The sequence below is a fragment of the Corapipo altera genome, unplaced genomic scaffold (genome assembly GCF_003945725.1).
Source record: "Corapipo altera isolate COAL_440 unplaced genomic scaffold, ASM394572v1 98, whole genome shotgun sequence".
Lineage (NCBI taxonomy): Eukaryota > Metazoa > Chordata > Aves > Passeriformes > Pipridae > Corapipo > Corapipo altera.
The window spans coordinates 6,814,818-6,838,149 of NW_020884914.1; the positions used below are offsets into that span (position 1 = coordinate 6,814,818).

Below are 23,332 nucleotides of genomic sequence, written 5' to 3' on the forward strand. Positions count from 1 at the left end.
TGTGACTCTGGGGGGCCCTGGGGTCCCTATGACTCTGGGAAGCCCTGAAGTCCTGTGACTCCGGGAGCTCCTGGGATCCCGAGGTCCCTGTGAGTCTGAAAGGTCCTGGGGGTCCCAGAAATTCCTGTGACTTTGGGGAGTCCTGTGATCCCAGAGGTCCCATGGAGTGCCCAGGGGTCCCTGTGACTCTGGAGTCGCAGATGTCCTGGGTGTCCCACGGGTCACTGTGACTCTGAGATGCCAGAGATCCGGGGGGTCCCTGTGACTCGGGGGTCCCGGGGGTCGCTGTGACTCTTTGATCCCAGAGATCCGGGGGGTCCCTGTGACTCGGGGGTCCCGGGGGTCGCTGTGACTCTGTGATCCCAGAGATCCGGGGGGTCCCTGTGACTCGGGGGTCCCGGGGGTCCCCTCGGTCCCGCCCCATTCGGGCCCCAGGTGCGCGGGGGGCGGGGCCTCCGTGTCCGCCGTGCCCCGCCCCCCGCCTTTCCCTCAGCCAATGGGCGATCGGCGGGAGGGCAGGCCCCGCCCCCGGGATTTAAAAGCCGCCCCCCGCCCTCAGCGCCGCCACTGCTCGCCCGGTCGCTGGTCCGCCCGCGCCATGGTCTGACCGGCCTCCCCGACGGCGCCGCACGGCCCCGCACCGCCCGCCACGGTGAGTCCCGCGGCCGCGGCACCGCCCGACCCTCCACGCAGCCACTGGGGCTCGTGCGGCGGCCGCCCACGGGCGAGAGGGGGGCTCTGCCGACCACCCAGGGGCTTAGGGGACGGCGGGGCCCGAGGGGCCCTGGGCTGGGCGGCACCTGGGGTGGGCTGGGCACCCACGGTGACAGGGTGTCACCCGGGCCTCGGCCACAGGCAGGACACCCAGGGCCGGCGACTCCTCCGGGCCTCGGATGGAGGTTGGTGTGTTCTGCTCCCTGCGAGGCCTCGGCTGAGCCAGGGGCATCCGGCTGGGTCCCGCCAGGGCTGGTGGCAGGGCCTCGGCCAGGCTGGGGGATGGCACTGTGGTGGGCTGGGATGAGGGTGCAGGCAGGGCCCCTGATCTCCCGTGCCTGTCCTGCCGTGGGATGTGCTGGGGTCTGGCCCAGGCACCTCGGCCTGGTGCTGAGGGTAAGGGGAGAGATGTGTCTGGGGCTAACATGGAGCACAGCTCCATCCAGCATGACTGGGCGGCAGTGACCCACCCTGCCAGAAGAGGTCCAGGACCCCCACAGGACTGGCACGGTCCTGGGCCCATCCTGTGCTCACCCTGTCCTGGCAGACGTGGCAGCAGGGCTCTCCTGTTGGGGTCAGGCAGAGGTGGGAGCTGCTGACAGCCGTGTCCACCACCACCACCTCCTCAGCAGAGGGCTCGGCTGGGGTGGGGTTTGGCTGCCCTTACCCTGCCTGTCCTTGGGGGTCAGTGTCCTGGGTCGCTGACCCGCCATGGGGCCAAGCGGGTCCCAAGGCGCTGCTAGTGAGGGTTTCTCCCTGGCTGGCGCAGAGGGACGGGTGCCAGCAGGGTCGCCAGCCAGCCTGGCTGCCGGGGATACCCCACTGCTCCTCCTGCTGCCAACTCCCTTCGTGCCTTGTCGTCACCCAGGGTGCAATTGGAGGGTGCTGGCCCCTGTCACCCTCTTTGGGTGTGACTTTGGGGCACCGTGGGGCTAAATGTTCCTTTCCACACCTGGCTCCCTCCCAGGCTGGCAGTTGCCACAGGAGCCAATGTATCTCAGCAGAGATGCTCCAGTTCCAAGACTCCTCTTCCCAACCAAAACCCCCCAGTCACGTCACCCCCACACGCCCACTCTTGCCAACACGCCCTGTGCCGACAGGTCCTGCTGGGACCGGGGCAGCCAGGCTGCCCTGACCCAGCCGTGCCGCTGCCCACACGGCACTGGGCAGTGCCGCCGTCAGGGATGACACTAATTACTGTTTTCCCCTGCACCACGCCAAGGCCAGCCGGCCTCGCCGGGTGGCCCTGACGCAAGTCTGCCTGCCTGGCTGGCTCTGCCGGCGGGACACGGCACGAGGAAGCGCTCGGGGACAGCCGCGGCCACCCCAGTCACTCCAGAGGAATCTGCCCGTGCCGCCCGGGCCACGCGTGGCACCATCGCCGGCCTCCTCCCACCCTCCGCCGGCGTTCCGGCTCCTCCCGAGGCGGTTTGGCTGCTGGTGAAGCGGCTCTGCTGGTTTTTCTCCTTGCCAGCACCTGAGACGGGGAGCACGGCCGGGTCAAAGGGGCAGGAGCGGGATGGAGGGGCTGGCGAGTGCTCCCGGGAATGCAATAACCAGGCCTGCATTCCTGCGGGGCTGCTGCGGAAACTTTAATTAAATAGGGAGGGGAGAGGGAGGAGGTGGGAGCTGAGGCGGCACAGGGTGGGTTGAAAGGGAGGAGGATTAAGGGCTTAATCCTGCATCCCCCCAGCTGGCTCTCGGGAGGGGGCACGTGCTGACTTCAGCTTGCTTTGGGGGGTGTAAGGGAGGGGAGCAGCTCTGCATCCTGCCTGGGCAAAGGCACCGTGTCCCTCCCTGCGGTGACAGGGATGGAGTTCAGGGCCCAACTGTGAGCAGGGTCCCTGTCCTTCCTGCTCTGGTGCCACCAGCCAAGGTGGCAACCCACCGGCCAGCAACAACGCTGGCTTTGTTTGGCCTTGGGGCCTTGCTTGCTGGTGCAGAAAGGGACATCCTGGCTCTGCCTGGTTCCCTGAGGTCCCCAAGCAGCGGGGAAGGGCAGGAACCCTCAGGAGGGCTCCTCCAGCCTGTCCTGCACAGGTGTCACCCTGCGGGGTGGAGAGAGCATCGTCCTTGTTGTTAAAATGTGTGGTGGATGCAAAGCGGGACAGCAGTGGGATTGCCCAGCCTGGGGGGCTGCAGGCAGGAAGGGGGGACACTGCACTCCCAACCCCAGCAGGCTGGCAGGGAAAGGCTGAGCCGGGACTGGGGGAATCTGAGCCCAGATCCTCCCCACAGCCGGAAAATATGAATAATACGGCAAATATCTGCGGTGCAGGCGCGGGGGAGCCCAGCCAAGGCAGCAGCAGGCCGCTGGCAGGGCGGCCCCAACACCTCCAGCAGAACCGGGGCCTCCTCTCCACCCTTGGGGACCCTGCCAGGACCTGGGGAGGCCGTTTCCCTGTCCCTCTTTTTTTGGGGTGACCTGGGCTGGGTTAACCTCTCGCTGCCTTGAAATAGCATCGGGCCGTGGTGGTGGAGGCGGCGTGTGCCAGCGGAGCGGGCGGTGCCGAGGGGGCGGAGGCGCGCGGAGCGGCCGTGCCAGCCTGCCCGGCGCTCGTGGCCGGGCACGGATGCGTGGCCGTGGCCGGGCTGGGTGAACCTGCCTGGAGCGGGGAGCCTGGCAGGCAGGGAGGAAATGCCAGCGTAATTAAAGGGACGAAAGAGACTTGGAGTCAGCAGCTGGTTGCAGCGCGGGACACGTCAGCGAAACCTGACCCTGGCATTGCAAAACCAACCCCGGCCTCGCCAGCATCCCGCAGGCCTGGCCCTGCTCCGGGGCTGTCCATCCGGGCGGCCTGGCATGGTGTTGGCACTGCTGGCACGCCAGCACCTCATGCCATGGGCTCTCTTGCCAGCCAGCACGCTCCAGTTGCTGGAGCCATCTCGAGGAGTGCCAGGTCTGCCCCTAGCCTCAAAAAAACACTTCACAAGGTCTCCATGATGTGGTTTTGGTTCTACTCCGTCCTTGTGGTCCTTGTGTTGCACACTGGCTGTGATGTGGAGGTGTGGGGGGACCCAGCAGCAGCGAGAGGACTGAGCTGGGGGTGCCGGGGAGGGGATGCTGTGACGGTGACCCCCTGGGTGACAGTGACCCCCTGGACGCAGCACAGCTCCTCCCCAGCATCAGGGGCTGACGGCACAGGTCATGTCAGGGCAGGGCCGGTCAAGCCAAGTGACTCAGGCAGTTGTGGTGACCCTGCCCAGCCGTGGGCGCACCCCACCCTCGGGTGCACCCCACCCTGGGGGGGGCCGGCTTGGGAAGAGGTGAGGACAGAGCCAGTCACCGTGTTAACCCTGGCTGACACCCCAGCAGGGGGACAAGGGGACACAGCACGGGTCCAGACCCTGCTGGCACAGGATGTGGTGTCCCTGCAGCGCCGACGGCCGGGGCAGGCGGCACGTGCTGCTGTGTGACCCGGCAGCCCCCCGCACACGGAGAGGGCCCCTTCTGAGCTGCAGGGGGGGCGTTTGCCTGGAGCTCTGACAGCTCTGAGCAGGGAGGAGGTAGGCCACGGCTGGAGAAGGGTTTGCCTCTTCCCTGCTTGGGGATCCCCTCTACAACCTCCCTTTACCCCTGATGGGGTGGCAGGAGACAGTGGGTCCCTGGCCCAGCCTTGTATCATTAAAAGGGCTAAAAGATGGGGCTGAGAGAGGAACCAGCTCCGTGTGGCACAGGAGAGCGGCTGCAAGATTGGCCGAGACATCCATGGGGGGCTGAGGCAGGGGTGGTTACAGCCTTGCTCACTCCAGAGCATCTTCCCCTCCATCCCTGCTGTCCCGAGTCCCCAAGGGACAAGGACACAGCCCATGGTGCTGTGCTGAGTCCCTGGAGTGCAGCAGGGAGGGGAACAGCAAGGTGACCTGTGGGGCCAGGGGCTGACTGGGGGTGGGTATGAGCCCCTGGACTCTGTGGGGACACAAATGGCTTGTCCCCAGGAGGGATTGCTGCCACTGGTGATCCAGGCAGGAGCAGCTCCCATGGATGCAGATGCTGGGATGGCACAAGCAAAGAGTTAAGCTGAGCTCAGTGCAGGGAAGGCCGGCCAGGCTCCCACCCCTTCCCCCACCCCTTCCCGGTGCTCTGATTCTCCACATCCCCCGTGTTTGATTTGCACCCTGCTGAGCAGTGGGGGTGGTTGGGGCCCTTGTGTGTACTGGGGGGGGGAGGAAATCTTGGTGTGCCACTGGAGACAGTCCAAATACCAGTGGGATGTGTCTCACAATGGTACCATGTCCCTAAATCCTGGAGGTCTGGGGAGGGGGAAGAGCATGGAGCCGGGGTGGGCAACCCACATGCTGCTTCACTTTCACCAGCTCTGTCCCAGGGATTCAGAGGTGACCCACAGCCCTGCCAACCCTGGATACCCCACAGCAGGGCCCGGCCCCTAACCCTGGCTGCATTTCTCTCTCCACAGAGCTGACACCATGAACCAGCTGATCCTTTGCACGCTGTTCCTCTTGGCCTGTGGGGAACTGGCCAGGGCTTGTCCCGCGGGATGCCAGTGCCAAGACCCCAAGACCATCCTGTGTGCGGCCAGGCGGGGCCAGACGGTGCCCCAGGGGCTGCCCTCCAACACCCTCTCCCTCTACGTCTTTGAGAACGGCATCACAACGCTCAGTGAGGACAGCTTTGCAGGCCTGCCCGCCCTCCAGCTCCTGGACCTGTCACAAAACAAGATCACCAGCATACAGAAAAACATCTTCCAGCCTCTGACAGAGCTCGTCAACTTGGACCTGTCCTCCAACCAGCTGCAGGAGATCACCAATGAGACCTTCCACGGGCTGCGGCTGCTGGAACGGCTCTACCTGCAGAGGAACAGGATCCAGCATATCCACGCTGCTGCCTTTGACACGCTGGAGAATCTGCTGGAGCTGAAGCTGCAGAACAACCAGCTCAGGGCTGTGCCCCCCCTTGACCTGCCCAACCTCCTGCTGTTGGACATCAGCTGGAACAAGATCCCCACCATTGCACCAGGGGCCTTCCATGCTGTCAACATTGAGTCCCTGAAGATTGCAGGGCTGGGCCTGACGAGCTTAAACGAGGAGCTCTTCCAGGTCCAGAACAACCTCCACGAGCTGGATGTCTCCGACAACCTGCTGGAGCGCGTCCCGGCGGTGCTGCGGCGGCTGGGCAGCCTCACCAGGCTCAGCCTGGCCGGCAATGCCCGAATCTCCCAGCTGCCAGCCGAAAACTTCCAGAGCCTTCACAACCTCCAGGAGCTGGACATCAGCAACCTCAACATCAACACCATCCCTCGGGATTTCTCCAGCTTCTTCCCCAGGCTGCGAGCTGTGACGGCCGCCGGCAACCCCTTCAACTGCATCTGCCAGATGAGCTGGCTGGTGCAGTGGGTGAACGCCAGTGGTGTGGTGCTGCGGCGCCCCGAGGAGACACGCTGCCACTTTCCCCCCAAAAACTCCGGCAAGCTCCTCCACCACCTGCAGTACTCTGACTTTGGCTGCCCTACCACCACCCCCACGCCCACCACCCCTCGCACCACCACGCTGCCGCCACCCGCACTGCTGCCCACCACCCACCGCCCACCCCTGCCCGCCAGCACCGCTGCGCCCACCCCGGGGGCCAGGGACCCCCAGGGCAGCTCCACGCCAGTGCCCTTCAGCGGCACCCCGTCCCCCACCAGCTCCCCGCAGCCCATCTGTCCCCCTCGCACGTGTGTGAACGGCGGCACCTGCCACCTGGGTGCACAGAACCTCCTGCAGTGCCTGTGCCCCGCGGGCTTTGCCGGCGTGTACTGTGAGGTGGAGGTGAGGGGGACGACGCCCGCCCCGGGCACACCGGCCCCACCGCCGGGCCGGCGGATCAGCATCGCACAGGTGGGCAGCACCTCTCTCAAGGTGGACCTGCACAACTACGTCCAGTCCAAGGCACAGCTGAAGGGCATCCGCCTGAGCTACCGGAACCTCTCGGGTCCGGACAAGCGGCCGGTGATGCTGCGCTTGCCGGCTTCGCTCTCCGAGTACACGGTGCGGGCGCTGAAACCCAACTGCACCTACCGCGTCTGCATCGGGGCGCTGGGGGAGGTCCCCAAGGAGGAGCACTGTGCCGAAGCGCAGACCCTGCCCCTCAGCCTGCAGCAGCATTCCCCTGTCACCCAGAGCCAGGACCCCAACCTCGCCCTGATCCTCGTCCCCGTGGTGGCCGCCGCGCTGCTGCTGGTGGTGGTGGTCACGGCCGCCATGTACTACCGCCGGCACCACCAGGCCAAGGCGCGTGCCGGCGCCGGGGTGGACGCCAGCCCGCTGGAGCTGGAAGGGGTTAAAGCCTGCCTGGAAAATGGGGACTTGAGCAGCCATGGCTGCAAGGTGCAGGAGGCGGCAATGCTTTCTGGTGGCTCGGAGTGCGAGGTGCCGCTCATGCAGTCGCACTACCCCAGCAACAACAACACCCCGGGGCTCAAACCCTCCTACTTCTGAGCCCTGGACACAGGAGGGCTGAGCTCCAGAAGCAGCACCTGGGCATGTCCCTCTGGGATACAGATCGCCAAGGAGCTGACTGAATTGAGGCAGAAAACCCCCAAACCCACAACGTGCAATTTCTGCGAGGCTGCCACGCTTCGGGAGGAGACACGAATTTTACTGCTCGGTGCCTTGATTCCTGTGACTCTACATAGAACATGGGTAGTGGAAGAAAGGGGGGGTTTTAATTTGGGGGCTGGGAGAGGGGTTTCTTTTTAGCTACTGCTAAAGAGAAAGCTGCCGTGACTCGGCTGAGGGCTGCCCACGTGCTGGTAACAAGGGTCCTTTAGCAGAGCACAGCCCGTGACTCTCGACTCCCTGGAAGCTGATGTGAGCAATATGGCCTGACCGAGGTGCTGGGACCCTCAGGACCCCCTGGGCCAAAGGAAGTGCCAAGCAGGCAAACCGGGAATTGAAGCTTTAAGAACTCAGAGAGAATATTTATACACCATTATTTCCCATTTCTTCTGGGAAAACTTGTTTTTTTTTTAGTACAGGTTTGTGTACATCTCTTTTGTAAGACAGACCAGAAGGGTGTCTTTTTGTAAAAAAAAAAAAAAACACTAAAATAATTAAAATAACAACAACGAAAAGTTCTGTGCTGCCCTGAGCACCCTGGCAGGGGTGTGGGCAGGGGTGTGGGCAGCGTGGTGTGTCCCCTGTGGAGGAGCGGGAAGGTTGGAAAGGTCAGCCTCATCCTCTCATTGTTGTTGGCAAGCACTGGGATGAGTCAGGGCCATGGAGGGGGAAGTCTTCCCGACTCAGGGCGCTGCCCTCCACCGCGGGTGCTGAGGAGGGGTTCCCAAAACAGAGGCCACAGGGTTCAAATCGGCCCCTGCCCTCTGCATCATCCAGCCTTACTTCATCCCTTCCCGCCTGCCAGATGGCTCTGGGGCCAGCTGCGGGACAAACAGCCCAGCCCAATCTCCTGACGTCACCCCCAGCAGCACTGGGACCCCCAGAGCACCCGTGACAAGTGTCAGCCTGCAGGGCCCCCCCACCCCGGGGGCTGCAGCCAGAGCCCCCACTGCCCGGCCCTGGGAACAGCCGGTTTCATGCGCTGGCCCTGGCGGGGAGGGCTGGGAGCCGGCGCTCGGCAGGTTCCCGCTGCCAAGTGGTTTCTGCTCCAACTCTCTGGTTTTAATCGTTTTCCAATCCTTTATCTTTCGGGCTGGAATTTTCCAGGTTGAGGCCCTGCCCGCCGAGGTATGTTTGATTTGGAGAGAACGAGCACAGCGCGGGGCTGACGCCGAGGGTCACCGCCGTGCCGCACCGCGCCGGCCGCTCCGCCACAGGACACGGCCCTGACCCCGCCGGCCCCTGGTCCTGCTCACCCGGGGCAGGGAGAGGCTCTGGATGCAATTAGGGGCGCGGGGTGGCGGCGGGGGCCGTCTGGCACAGCCCCCCCGGCTCCCAGGTGGGCTTCCGGCAGGGCTGGCTCCCATTAGGGCCGGCGCAGCGGCAGGAGGGGCCCCTCGCCAGCGCGGGCGGCTCGCTGCGATGGCCACGCTCGCCCACTCAAAGGGCCCATTGTGGTCCTCTCCCCACAGATTTTTCAAATTAACATCCCAAATTCCTCCCAAAATTGCTGCTGTGTAAATATTTTCACTGCGAGCTTTGTATATTTTCCAGCCTCGCGAGGAGGAGAGAAGAAAAGTCCCTGGCGGAGCCACGGCCTCATGCCGGGTGCCCCCGGCCGGCTGCCGCCTCAGCCCCCCGAGCCTGGCCCAGCCCCGGCATGTCCCCACACCGGCACTGACTGCAGGGACCTCCAGCCCCTCCTGGCCCCTCGCTTCCCCCCTCCTTTGCCTTCGTGACGTGCCCTTCTCCTAACAAAGCTCATTTCCCCACTTGCAATCAGCTGGAGGTTTGCAGAGAACCCCCCACATGCCAAGTTTGCTGGGGACCCTCATGATGCCTCAGCAAGTCCCACCATTCCGCGGAGGTTTCCAGCAGCTCCAAAGTGATGGGATCTACAGTGAAAATGCCAGCACAGCAGGAGCCAAGTGAGGGCTCTGTTTTGGCAGGTGCAGCACCACCGGGGTGCCCCAAGCCAAGGGTTTCAGGGTGCCAGCCGGGGGGCTGGAGCAGCGGGGCTCAGCCTTGGCACAGAGGTGATAGGGACACTGTGGCCAGGGCAGGGCTTGGTCCCCACCCAACACTCATGTCTGCACCCGGGCAGCCCTGCAGGAGAGCAGCATTGCCCAAAATGGGACTGTCCAGCCCCTGTGGCTTCCTGAATCCCAGCACAAAATTCCCCCGGCCGCTGCCAGCCCCGTCGCATGCCAAGAGCGGCTCCGAGCGGCACATTGTGCGGCGCTGCTAATTCCTCCAAGCTGAATCAGCGCTGGGAAGGATTGCAAAACCCCCTGAAATGGACCCAAAAACAATCCCTCTTGCTAAGCAATCCAGTGGGGCTGGTAACTGAGAGCCCCAGCCAGAGCCACCAGCAGGATGGGGGGGCCTGGTGGGAAGCCACGATGGGAGGAGCCTCCAGCTTCACTGGGGCAAATCCTGCCTGCACCCCAGCATGGAGGGCTCCAGTCTCCCAAAAAAAACACCCCTGGCCCCATGGAACCCAAATCCAGGTCCCCTTGGTCCCCCAGGTCCCTGTGGCCAGAGCAGAGCCTTGAGGGGCCATGCTGCCTTGATGCCATGGGTCCCCATGCCCACTCCCCAGGGTGAGGAGAGGTGTGTGCCCATCCCACAGCCCCCAGTGCTGCCAGGAAGAGTTTTGGAGGGGCAAAAATCCTGCTGCCTTCCTGGAAAGCTGGGGAGGCCAGGGAGCACCCACTGGCCACAGAGGCTGTGTCCCATCTGGGAGTGATTTCGGCGCTGCCATCCCATCGCAGCTCCATCCACAGCACTGGGCTATTTTTACCCAGTGGAATTACAGGACAGGCAATGAAGGGCGGGGTGGCTGCCCCTGCTTTAACCTCTTTGTGTATCTGCCCAGCAGCCCCATGGGGATGGGCCCCACTGGGGTGGCACCTGGAGGGTTGGGGTGACCTCTCCCCCTCCTCGTGTGTGAGGTTCGCGGCCAGGTGGGGGCAGGAAAAGCCTCTTCCCCATGGATAACAAGCAGCTACCAGCCCAGGCACCTATGGGATCTGCCCAGGGACTGGGTCAGGATTGGGGACAGGGATGGACCTATCCTGCTCAGGGCTCTGCCTGCTGGGGTGGAAGAGACCTCCAAAGCACCCACCACAAACCAAAAGGGCTGCTAAGCACCAGGAAAAAGCAGTGCAAGGAGTATTGGGGCCAGGTGGGATGAGAGCAGGACTGGCCATCGAGCTCCCATTATGGCGGGTGCCTGGGAAGAGGTGGCAAGGTGACAGTGGGGGCATGTGCCTCAGTTAGGCCATGTGCTCTGGTGCACACAAGAGCTGGAGCTGAGAGATGCTGGGGTTACAAGCCTGACCCCAGGACCTGGCTCAGCCACAGGCTTTGGCTGGGACAGGGGCAGTGGGTGGGCACTGGGGGCTGAGCACCCCTGGGCAGCATCCCCAGGGAGCTGCCTGGGCCCCTCTGTGTCCTTCTTTGGCTCTGGGTGGGACAAATAACCCCCAAATCTCTCTGCAAACATCCTGCTGTGCTGGCACTCTGCTGTGGGCAGGTCTCAATTCCGGCACTTCCCAGTTCTGTTGGACTTTGCACTGTGAAGAGCAGTGAGGGTCTGGCTGTCCCCATCCCTCCCCATCACCGTCCTGCCCCACGGGGATATGCCCAGTGTCAGCACGCACCACTGGGACATGGCTCCCTGGGACCTCTGCTGACCCAGGCATCTCATCCCTATTGATCCAGCCACAGCCCCAAGCCGGCTGCGGCACCCCCAGCCTCCCTGGGGACATTTTCGGGACACCAAAAGATGCAGAGACACAAGGGAGCCGCTGTTCTCCTGCCACCACCGTGGTGACAGTCCCGGGGCAGTGCTGTGCCGGCCGCTGGGCATGCGGCAGTGGGGTCTGGTCGGTGACCCTGAGTCAGAGCCGGTAACCCAACCCCGCCGGTGCTGGTTACAATTTAGGGCAACAATAACCTATTGAGGCCCCTTCCTGGCTCCTGCCCTGCTGCTCCTTGATCTAATTAAAGGGGGCCGGGAGAGAGACAAAACCTGAGCCGAAGGAATGGCAGGTACCCGGAGGCGGCACATTGAGGACCACGGCGTGGGGAGGGGCCAGGGCCACCCACACCTTCTGCCTCCCGCCTTCTCAGGGGTCTGGGCATTGGCCCTGGCACTGTCGGGGTGCTTTGAAAATGAGGTTTGTGTGGTTGGAAACAACTCACCTGCTCAGGATTTGGGATGGGAACCCCCAAGGCACATGCTGATGTGGAGGTGCATGGGGCCAGTGCCCCCCACTCTCAGCCCTCTTCCCCCATGGACGCTGGGCAGGGTGCAGCCACCCTGTAGGCTGTGGGCATTGGGGTGTGTGCGCTAGAGTCACCCCCACCTTGGGGCACGCCATGGCCCTGCCGTGGGGTGCCACGGGGACATGTGGTGCCGGCGCGGTGGGTGCGGTGGGGACGCAGAGGGGACGCGGTAGGGACTCGGTGGGATGCGGGCTCCCCTTCCTGCCGGCCTGGCGTCAGTAATGAATGGTATGAGTTTCCTGCCCGCCCACTGATTACTTCCTCAAAGAGCCTCAACGAGCTGCTGCCGCTGCACCCAGCTCCCCGTGCCTCACTCACGGCATGGCCGGCACTGCTGGACCTGCCTCCATGCCCCACGCCGGGCACCCAGCAACACGGCTACTCTGCCATCTCCGGGGGGCTCAGTTCCTCTAGCACTGAGCCTGACCCGAGCAGTGCTTCCAGGGGTACCTGGTGACCCCCCAAAACTGCCACCCCCTGCCCCAGCCACAGCTCCAGGGCTCCCGAGTGTCGAGCCCCTGCTCAGGACGGCTCAGCCCGAGGGAGAGCGCAGCCCCCGCTCGGCACCTCCGCCGGGAGCCAGCCCAAATCCCCCTCCACCATTTGTCATCTCGGCCAGATTTACAGGCGGGAGCGGTCGGGGCTGGAAGCGCGGCGGCCCCGGCGCGGCTGCTTAAAGAAAGCACCTCCCCAGCACGGGAGGGTCCCCCCTCGACCCCGCCACCCCCAGCCCCTCTCGTGTGGCCCCACACGCAGCCGCAGGCCGGCAGGGCCCCGGCGTGACGCGCAGGCAGCGCCCGCCAGCCGCATTCCTGGGCCGATAAACCCGGCAGCCAAAATAGCTGCAGCCCGCGCCGAGCCGGCCGAGCGCAGCCGCGGCCCCGCGCCGGCATCACTTCGAGCAGGGCTGGCTCACCCCGGCCTAGCGAGAAGGATTCGGGGTAATTCCCACTGGATTCTCCGCCAAGAGCAATGATGGACCCCAAAGCGTCCCCCCTCGGAGCTGCTCCCTGGGGAGCTCACAGGAGGGGTGAGCTCGCTTGCTCCCACCATGCTGGCACCTCCCACTGTGCCCACAGCTGATCCTCTCCCCTCCTGTCTGTCGCAGCCCAGAGCTGACATCTTGGTGCAGCGGATGCTGGCGGGGCAGCCAAGCGCCAACTCTGCTGCAAAAGCTCACTCAGCCCCTTGCCAGAGACCCCATATTGGCACCCAGTAGCTGCTGACCACCCAGCTTGCCCTGGCAACTCAGCCTACCAAGGAGCCAGCTCAGTGTCCAGTGAGGGTCCTGGCATCCCAGTGCTTTGCCAGCAGCTCTGGGAAAAGCCAGCGGCCACTAGTACATACCAACAAGTAGCATGGCCCAAACCCCCATCCCTGTGGGATGAAGGCATAGCCTCCTCCTCCTCCTCCTGTTTGCTCACCCACACTGTGACACCAGGCCGGCTCTGTGGGCAGTGTGGGAGAGGCCAAGCTGAGTCTAAGTGGAGCGTTCCTGGCCTCGGCAGTGCCCCACAGACAGGAGATGGCTCCATCATGCCGTGTCAAGAGGCGCTGACCCCTTAAGCTGCTAAAGCTCCTCTTCCACTTCCCCAGGGGATGCCTGGTGAGCACCAGCCTGGCCACGGCTGGCTGGGCAGTCACCACGGCACCACAGCACAAAGCACCACAGCGCCGCTGTGAGCAGGAGGTTGGGGCCGTGCCGCTCCGGTGCTCCAGCCGTGCCAAAGGGATTCACTCGCCCACAGCATCTTGTGGTACCGCCCCAGTGCACGCGCCCACGCAGCCAGCAGCCACCTCAGACACTGTCCCCAGCAGTGCCATCACCCACCACAGCGTCACAGAGCACCTCTGTGCCCTCCCCAGCACTGCCACCCAAATGGTGATGGGGATGTGCCTGCGCTGTCCCCAGCCTTGTCTGCAGATTCCGAACAAATGCTGCTGGTGCCGGGAGCTCTCTGCCACCTCCTGCTCCACCACCACACTCCCTGTGGGTCCCTGACCATGACGTCCCCACCGCCCGCCCTCCTGCCCTGCGGTGTGTCCCCGTCCCTACCCAGGTGAGGTGTCCAGTGCCATGGTGAGCATCGCTTCGCTGAATCGCCGTGTGTCCCACAGCTTCATCTCCCGCTCCCGCATCTGCAGGGACACAGACATGGTGTCAGTGGGCACTGGGGCTGCCCGGCCCTCCCCACGGTGCCACTGCCTTCACCACCCAGCCTCCTGCCATCCCAGCAAGGGCCAGGGCGCCTGGCGAGTCGCCCTCTGGCTTTCACGCTTTTAGGCCACCTAAAAAGCACTTGGGGCCCTGGCACAGCAGCTGCAGGGAGTGGAGCTGGGACATCCTGGTAGTGCCAGGGCCACCTTCCCAGGGAGGACCGTACCTGGCTGAACCCGATGGAGATGAGGCAATTGCTGGAGCCCATCCAGAGCAGCCGGGAGTCCTTGTTGTTCTCGTGTCCCGGGACACTCTGCAAGGCACAGGAGACACGGCTGTCAGTGTTGCTGCCAGCCCTGCTGGGCACATTGAAGGGACATGTGCTGCACCAGCCACGATTGTGAATCACGCCAAGGCCGAGCACATGGAGCGAGCACTGTCTCCCACCTCTGCTGAGAGCTGCTGTGGGGACAGTGCAGTGGGGACAGCCCGCAAGCCATGACAGCCCTGAGCCCCCACCCTGTGCCAGTGCCAGCATGGTTGCCTGTGGAATGGCTGTCCTGGCTCCCGGAGAGCAGCAGGGTGTGGCAGAGGTAACGTGAGCGTGAAGGGGCACGGGATGGCTCCTGGGTCCCCAGGGCTCTCCCCACACCCGGCAAGGGGGTGACAGGGTCAGGGTGCTGCGAGGAAGCCGCTCCATGCCACAGGCACTAGAGGAGGCTTGGCCGTGGCCATGATGACAGAGGGACTTACTTCCTCGGCTGCATCCCCGAGCTCTTTATCCATGCCGAATCCCACCTGCAGGGGCTGGGTGCCCCGTGTGTGTCCAGATGCTACCGAAACACATGGCAAACTGAGCCTGGCCACATTCCCCACACTGTTCTAATCCCCTGCACCCTGCTCCACCTCTCGCCTTGGCTGCCCGCAGGACTGGGACCCCCAGCCCACGCCACAGCCTCGTCCTGCCCCCCATCCCAGTCCTACCGAGGACAGGAGGGGTAGAGTTTCCACGGGGCTGTCAGCGGGTGCATCCCGGCTCCCATGTGTCCCCCAGATGGGCCCTGCGGTTCCCAGCGCCCAGCGGGAGCCGGCAGCCAGCCCTGGCCCGCGGTGCAGGCAGCGCTCACCGCCCCTCGCTCTCCTTGTGAAGCACCAATAAATGGCTGCTAACGAGTTCAGCGCTGGCAGGGAAAGCGGAGAGCCAAACCCACCACGGTGCTTCCGGCACCACCACGCAAGGGCAGGGGGACCAGGCATGGGAGGGGGCAGGAGGGATAGGGGCACCGGGGGTACCCATGGAGGAGCCCTTGGTGTGAGCACATCCCCCTTGGTGTGAGCACTGTGACCATCAGCCACAGCCAGCAAGGCTCTTCCACGGTGGCAGCCAGCGAGGGGGCACAAAGGTGCTGTAGCTCCCACTTCCCCACCAGATAAACCCTGCTGGAGCACCTTTCTTCAGTCCCAGCCTCCAGCCCCAGAGAGATGCCACTGTCTGGAGAGTGCTGGGGTGGGAGGAGGCACGTTGTGCCAAGCTCGTCCTCCCTGGCTCTGTCACACCAGCTGCCTTGCCAGGACAAACACGGCTCACTTGGAAGAGGCAGCACTGGCCGAGCTAAGCCCCGTGCTCCCAGCCACAGGAGCAGGATGTGGGGCAGGAGGGGCCCGGCCCCCTCCGCCAACATGCTGGCAGTGGACCCAGCGCTCAGCAGGGAAAGGACCTGGAGAAGGGAACATGTCCCAGGATCGGTGCCAAGAGGGATGGAAACTCCACGAGCTGGGGCCAGCCCACACGTCAGCCAGGAGAGCACTTCTGCACCTGAGCTGTGCGCCTGTGGCAGCCAGAACTCAACATCTGGAGATCCCATAGCTGATGGTGCTGGCTCCACGGCCCCAGGGCCCTGCGGGTCCCCTGGAACCCCTGGCAGTGGGTGGCAGCCCCCGGGGTGGTGGCAGGGCTGGCAGAGGGCAGGGCAGTGCCGCGGCGCTCCCAGCCCGTGGTGTGCCGGCTGCGGAGCAGGGCCATGTTTTCTGCATTAGTTCCATCCTGGCTCAGCAGTACGTATGGCAGCAAGTATGTGGGAGGCTGGGCTGCTCCAGGCTCGCTCAGACACCCGGCTGTGCAGATGTTGCCAGAGGTGAGCCGGCGGACAGCAGTCACTCCTGGGGACCCCCCTCCCCAGGACCCCCCTCCCTGGTGTGGGGGGCCTCGGCAGGGCCAGGGCGATGTGACCTGGCACTGAGGGTGGACACTGGTGTAGTTTGGTCAGCTCAGAGCCCTGGGGTGGCCATGGGGCTGCTGCAGATCTCTGGGGTTGGCAGAGCTTGGCAGAGATCCTGGCACCCTTCCTGGAGTGATGCTGGAACCCCCCGTGTCCTCGGAGCAGGGGAGCAGCCGCAGCCCAAAGGACAGGCATCCCTTCCGAGCTGCTTGTCCCAACAGCAGGCTGCAAGGGGCCCACCAGCTCCAGGTCAGCACATGGGGATCCAAGGAGGCCTCCCAGTTCCCTGCCAGTGCCCAGGCAGCCCAGCTTCCTCCCACCCATTGCATGGGTCCAGCCCAGCTGGTTTTGGGCAGCCCAGGCTGGGGGCAGCCTGTGCTCCCTCCTCAGAGCCAGGTCAGCTGCATGGGGAGAGTTTCCAACACCATCCCCCTCCCAATCTTGACCCATCCCTCCCACCACAGGCTGGGGTAAGGCGCTGGTACCCACGGGGGTCCCCAGCCCTGCTCCCTGTGCAACACAGAGGGGGCTGCGGGGGGGCCAGGCCTGGCGTGTGGGATGCAGCTGTTGGCAGCGATGCAGCGGCGGGGTCGGGTAAGCTGGTAACAGCTGCCCGCGGGGAGCGGCTGCCTTCGGCTGCCTGGGAGAGCCCCACACAAAGCCAAGGCTGCTCCGGCTCCCAGGCGATCCCCGTCTCCACGGGAACCATCCACCCTCAGCCGGATGCAGGGCAGGGAGGGCATAGCTGTGAGGCTGGACAGGAGGCAGATGGTGGGGGGGGAGGCCCAGCTGCGCCCTTGGCAGAGCCCCCATGGATGGCAGGGGCTGGGACAGCTCAGCCGTGCCTGTGGCTAGCAGCCTATGAGCATGGCTAGCAGCCTGCAGGCTTCTGATCCCTGTGGGAAGCAACCCCAGCAGCAGGATCTGTGTGGGCACAGGAGGCACCAGAGCCAGGCTGAGCCATTTCTTTGCCAGCAGGTGCCAGGGCAGGAGGGGTCTTGCCTGGCCAGGGCACTGTGGGGGGCTCCAGGGACTGACACCCTCCAGCTATATGTACATGGGGAAGCCATCGCTCTTTCCACACCCTACGAGGCAGCTGAGGGCAGGAGGAACAGATTCCAGGGAGCTGAGGGGGTTAACCATGCACCAAATCCTCCTCTCTGAACAAGAATGTGAGTGATCTCCCTTCCTTGCCAAGTCCCAGTTACTCCAGAGGTGGCCAGGAAAGCAGAGCAGCCTCTCCCAGGCCAGCCCCACTCCTGGTCTCTGCCTGCTCAAGGAGACCAGGATCTATCTGGTCTTTCCAGGGGAGCAAAGGGATCCCACATAGCAGCAGGGATGCTCCAGTAGCCACCACACTGCCAGCACTGGCCCCTGCCCACTGCTGAGTGTGGGGTGTCTGTGTCATGGTGGGGATGGAGTGGGACAAGCCCCCTCCTGCCCATGTCACCTCCCTGATCCCACTGGCCAGGGCAGTGGTGGTGGCACACCATCGCTGTGGTGCCCGTGACCCAGGGAGCTGGGCATCCTTAGGCTCTGCCTCTCCCACTCACCGCCAGAGCAGCCCCCCACCTCCACCCAGGATGCTGCCAGCCCAGCAAGGGCAGGAAGGTGAGTGGGCTCCTACCCAGACAGCCCCTACCTTGGCACGGATGCCAGGACACAGGACCAGGATGGAAGCATGACCTCCATCCCTGGGCAGGTGAGGGGGAACTCGCTGGCCTTGTGGGGTGGGCAGGCTGCAGCACCCATCAGCACCCATCCATCCCTCCTTTCCCACATCTCATCTCTACCTGCAGCCTCCAACCCCACCAGCTGTGAGGCTGTTATCAAATCCCAAAACACCTCTGCCCTCTGGAGTAGGAGCCTGTCAGGAGTCCCAGGTCAGACATAGGCTTGGGCTTCCAAAATGCTGGGAGGGAGATGCCAACCCATGTGGGCCTGAGCTGGCGAGGCCATTCCCAGCAGGAGGGACCAGCATCCAGGCCTATCCATCCGGTGCCACCACACACCCACATCCTTTGAGATGCCTCTGGCTCATCCCGAATCCTCCTCGACTTCCCCATGTCTGCCATACCAAGCGGCATTCCTGGGAAGGACGGCCGAGGGGGAAGCAGAGCAGAGGAAATATAAACAGTCCTGTGCAGCTACGCTGGGGAACAGAAGCATGAGAGCGCCGAGTGTGCGGTGCTATAAATAGGCAGCCCAGAGTCAGGCCAACTTTTTCAAAGCTTCCCACGGTCTCCTTGGGAATGTGGGATGCTGTGGACCTTCCCCCAGCCCGGAGGAAGCCGCTGCCGAGGCTGGGAGTCAGGTACCCCCAGGGTGACCCCAGCGTGGGATACCATGATGATGAGGTGTCGGGGGAGGAAGGCTAAAAGTCTCTCTATGTCCTGATGCGCCTTCCACTGACAATGACGAGTGGTCCCCAGCCAGCCCCTGACTGACAGCTGGACCCTGGGCAGCGGTGGCATGTTGGGGTCCATGGAGTCCTTCCTGGCTGTGGATACAGCCAGCTCACCCCAACCTGGATCTCCACCTTGCCGCAGCATCATCACCCTGCCACCACAGCGATGCTGCCCATGGCGACCTTCTTCCTGCTGCATCTCCCACTGTGGTGGGGACTGATGTGACCCATGGGACAGTGGCCACGGTTTGGGAGAAGGGCTGGAGTCCCTCTCCCACCCGTGGGACTTGGAGCTGGGCTGGGACAGCACCAGGTGTGCTTGGGCTGTCCAGCTGCTCCCTGTCACCACATTCTGCCCCCAGCACAGTCCACAGGGTGGGGGGACAAACCCACAGTGGGGACAAGCCTGCAGGGACACTCTCCCAGCTGTCCCCAGGCACCCTCAGCCTCAGCCCTGCTCATTAAAACAGCTCATTACAACACGAGCAGGAGCGTGCGCCGGCCCGGTGCGCGCGGCCGTTCCCTCGCCCCCGGTCCTGCCGAAACGCCGGCAGAGGAAGTTTCTCGTGAGAACAGAGCCAGCTCCTCTCCATCCCACACTAGCCGTGCTCAGAAGCAGCCCCACAGCTTCCCAGGGACAGCTCCTGTCCTGGTCGTGTCCCTGTCCCGGGAGCCAGGTGCTGGCCAGCTGCACACACAGCCCCTGGCACGAGCGTGTGGGGGACAGAATGTGGCCCATGGGCTCTGTACCCAGGAGAAGGTGGCCAGGGCAGTGGGCAAGCGGAGATGCCACTGTAGAAGCCCACGCCGTACCCAAGTCACTGCCCTGCCCTGTGCTGGTGACCCAGCTGGGGATCAGCTGGAGTATGGGCACCTTCCCAGTGCTCCAACTCCCTGCTCAGCACTGTCCCCTGTCCCACCAAGGGTACGGCCCAGGGGGATATGGGACGGAGGTTTGGTGAGGTTGGCACAGGAATTGCAGGAGGGCGAGGGCAGGAGCAGCGATGCTGAGCCCTGGCAGAGCTGAAGCCACGAGGGAGAGGATGTGACTCGCTTCCAGGGAGAGGGTCAAGGAGAGGAGGGCGACCACCAGCACCTGTGGGAGGGGAGAGCAGGCGGCTGGGGCAGCGTGGCCTCGGGGGGGGATAAGGCAGTGGACTCACAGGATTCTCTGGAAGGACAGCAGAGCTCGAACCTGGACCCAGTCAGGCAGCAGCAGCATGGCTACATGGGGTGGCACAGCAGGACCCACTGCAGCCCTGGCACCTACACTGCCAGTACAGGGGCACCACGGAAGCACGGAGAGCAACAACAGGGTGTGAGCACAGCCCTAACGCTCAAGTGAGGCCTGCAACGAGGGGCTGAGCGTCCAGCAGGATGAGGCCACTGCTCTCCCAAGGGAAATCATGGCCCTGGGTACATACCAGGCACCCCACGGGGTCAGCCAGACCCCGTCCACGCTGCTCTCACTGCATCACACACTCCTGCCTGCTACTGGGACATGCTCAAAATAGCTGCCACGGGCGTAGCCGGGAATGGGGGGTCAGGCCCTGGCGAGGGCATGGCTGGGGTGTGGGCAGCCTGCCAGTCACCCTCCTTGTCACCCACCCTCAGTCCCTGCCCCATGTGTGCTGCATCCACAATACTCGAGAGCAGCATCAGGTATTAGGAGGAGAGACCCCTCCTCCCTGAGCCTCTTATTTTAGCTCCTTCTCATTCTTCTCCCCCTGCTCTAAAAAAAGGAATGTTTAATGAGGCAGGCTTGGCAAATTAAGAAAACCAGCTGGAGGAGCAGCCCAGGGCCGGTTCTTGGCACCACAGAGTGCCGCAGAGAGCCGGGGGAGAGCCGGCGGTGCCGAGCCCTCTGCCTGCTGCAGAGGAAACCCAGCCCACGGCGCCGTGGGGCCAGCCTGGCTGGAAAAACCATCCCACCGTTCACCTCTGCAAAAAAACAGGCAACTTCTAAGCCAGGAGCTCCCGAGGTGCTGGCACCGCACCGCGGCTGTGGCATCACCTGGTTCTGTAACCGCGCTGGCCCGGGGGGAGAGAAGGAGCATTTCCAAATTAACCAGCCCTCCAGCAATGGGGAAAAAAAGAAACAACAAAACCCAGGAGTGTTAATCCCCTTGGCTAAGCAAGCTCTGCGCAAACTTCCAGAGGATTTATGGCATTTTAAAGTTTCCCCCTTCAGCATAGTACTTCTCGAAGACTAAACATCTCCATCCACTCTGAGCTGGCCGGGGCAGGGCTGCAGCAATGAAGGTGCATATTTCTCTTGGCAAACATGGATCCCCAGCCCCGGGCTGGATCAGACAGCGGTGGAGGGAAGTGAGCTGCCTGCTTTGAACAGCCACCATCATTCACACGTTATTTTTAATAGCTCAGCGAGACAGAGTCCACCCTCCCCAGGAGACTTGGCTCGAGCCCATCGCACTCACGGCTCCGCAGAAGCACTGTTAGACAAGCTGACAGGTCTGGCAGGGGGAGAAGTGGGGGGAGGCAGGGAGGGGAGCACTGGGGCCACGGATGGATAGACACAGGATGAATTTGGGACCAGGTAGTGGGACCTTCCAGCCCTGCCAAGTGGCAGCTTGGAGCAGGAGAGTGTCACGGGGGCCACTGGAGGGCTGGAAGCACTTTGCCCTGGTTCGCCAGCACGTGTCACCACGGGGTTTATGTTTATATATTGTGGTGGGGTGTTTATAAGGCTGCCTGAAGGGTTAGGGCACCATTTGTACCCACAGGAAGCACCCAGGGGCCTCACAGGAGCTCAGAATCCAGGTTGTGGGCAGGAGCAGATGGAAAGTCCTGGTGCAGTGCTGGAGCATTGGCTCCCTCCAGTTGGGGCCCAGGGTTACCACTGTGCCTGATTGGCTTCCTGAGCCCATGGGCAGCAGGAGAGGCACCAAGAGCATCAGAGCCTGCTGCAGCCATCTCACCCTACTCTCCACTGCATCCCTTCCTTTGGGCCCACAGCCATCAGCAGCCAGAGCCCCCAAGCCACAGGAAACCTCTAATAAGAGGCTGTTTGAACTTGACGTCAAGGCTTAAGTTCTCTGCTTATTTCCTAATTGCTGTTATTTGCTGAGCTGTGCAGATCTGACCGCCCAGCCCTCACCCTTGCCAGGTCCTCATCCCCAAGAGCCTTTGGTCCAGCTCCTGCAGGGCAGGACAGAGCCTGAGGGCCTGCAGAGCCCAGGAGCCCACAGCCCCTATGCCCCCTGGGCTTGGGATTGCTGCCTGCAGTGTGCCAGGGCACTGGGGGAGATCACCAAACTGGGTGGGAGGGCACCGGCGCCAAAAAGGAGGCAGCCCCATTCCCCCTGCCTTCAGTCCCTGCCTCCATGTTGCTTCTCCCAAGTCCTGCCCCAGCTGGGGTGTTTTGGGGGACTAAAGCCCACCCCCCCAGCAGACACCCGAGTTGGGCAGGGCTGCCTGCAGCACACCCAGAGGGGATGGTACCTGGGAGGCAGCTGGGCTGGCTCGGGGGTCAAAGATCCGCAGTTTCTTGTCCTGGTGAGATAAAAGAAAACAGAGGAGGGTTAAGGACCCTGGGGCCAGTGGGATGTCAGGATGTATTAGGCAGAAGGCTGCAGTGAGCAGCCCCTCTCCTTCCTGCCCATCACTCTCCTGCCTGAAGTGTCTATTCCTATGGATGGCTCACACTGTGCCCTCCTAGTCCTGTCCCACATTGTGGGCAGGGGTGCACCCCCAGCACCCCCAGAGCCTCACCAGGACTCCAAGACACTCTACTCCCAGAGAAGGAGGGAGCCTCCTAAAGTACAGCCAGGGCCGGACATCCTGGCAGTGCTGGAAGGGAGCAAGCCCTCTCCTGCCTGGCATCCCTGCACCAAAAGGGGCACGGGACCCCCTTCACAAGGGCTGGCAGGGCACAGAGGTAGCAGAGGGGTGCCATGGTGCCAGCCTTACTGCCAGGGTGCTGTTTGGGGAGCACACACTGTGTCAGCCACGCGGCACAGCACGGGGGCTGCCCCACATCCCGGATGGCACAGCTTGGTGTTGTACCCTCTGTGCCCAACCCGCACGCTTGGCGCGGGGCTCCAACCACAGCCGGGACTCCAGCTTAGCCCGCACTCTCTGCATCCTCGGCCTCTGAGCGCCATCCCGAGCCCACCGGCTCCGCAGGACCGCCTGCGCCCTTGGCGCGGGGAGGGGGCCGTGCTCTCAGCCTGCGGGCTGGGTCTGTGTGCTCAGACCCGCTTGCTCAGCCTCCAGGCATGGCGTGGGGGGCTTCTGGCTCGGACGCTCATCTTGCCCGCCCGCCGTGCCCGCCCTGCCGCCGTGCGAGCCCCGCGAGCGGCCGGCGCCATCTAGTGCCGCATCCCAGCGGTACCGCCGACCTCACCCCTGCCCTTTCCTACCCCGAAACTTCCCGTCCCTCCACACTCCCCGCCCCTGGAAGTGCTCAAGGCCAGGCTGGATGGAGCTCTGAGCAGCCCGGTCTAGTGGAAGGTGTCTCTGCCCATGAGATGAACTTTAAGGTCCCTTACAACCCAAACCAGTCTGATTCTATGAAACCAAGCACACCAGGGCGCAGCTGGTGGCCAGCCCTGTCATGCTGTGCCACAGTGAAGTCACCTGTGTGTGCCACTCACCTTGCAGGAGGTGCCAAGGAGGTGGCCATCTCGCTTCCAGGTCAGGCTCTGCAGCTGGTCCCCGTGGGAGTCCAGGGCTGCAGGAGGAAAGCAGGGTCAAGAAGGGTCCCTCCCACGGATGGGGCAGAAGTCATTGCTCTCCCACCTGGAACACTTCCCAGGGGAACTGATCTGTCCTTTCTGAAGGGCTGGTGGCAGCCAGGACCCAATGGGACACTGCTGCGTCTGTGCAGGGAGCATTCCTGCGCTGCTGGAGCCCCACAGGACTCTGCTGCCACCCACCTCCTCTGCCTCTCAGGTTAGCTGAGGTCTGGGCAAGCAACCACCCACGGCACCCATATCTGCCCACGCCCTGGGACGTGCAGGG

The 23,332-nt window shown here is 63.7% G+C and overlaps 2 protein-coding genes across 3 annotated transcripts in view; one reads left to right on the forward strand and one right to left on the reverse strand.

Moving 5' to 3' along the window:
- Positions 1-23,332, reverse strand: part of CORO7 (coronin 7) — a 35,336-nt gene that overhangs the window by 6,032 nt on the left and 5,972 nt on the right. Inside the window, exons 6-9 of the mRNA XM_027654937.1 lie at positions 22,966-23,042; positions 21,812-21,862; positions 13,950-14,036; positions 13,622-13,704 (exon numbers count right to left, since the gene is read on the reverse strand). Of these exons, the coding sequence (XP_027510738.1) occupies positions 13,622-13,704; positions 13,950-14,036; positions 21,812-21,862; positions 22,966-23,042 (298 nt within the window). The remainder of the gene's footprint in view (positions 1-13,621; positions 13,705-13,949; positions 14,037-21,811; positions 21,863-22,965; positions 23,043-23,332) is intronic.
- VASN (vasorin) lies at positions 570-7,754 on the forward strand. Of its 2 annotated transcripts, XM_027654939.1 has the most exons (3): positions 570-652; positions 5,133-7,165; positions 7,216-7,754. In XM_027654939.1, exon 2 carries the CDS (start codon positions 5,143-5,145, stop codon positions 7,150-7,152), a length of 2,010 nt encoding a protein of 669 aa, XP_027510740.1. In that variant the 5' UTR covers positions 570-652; positions 5,133-5,142; the 3' UTR covers positions 7,153-7,165; positions 7,216-7,754. The 2 variants fall into 2 exon arrangements, with proteins under 2 accessions (XP_027510740.1, XP_027510739.1); XM_027654938.1 differs by having other exon boundaries at positions 5,133-7,754.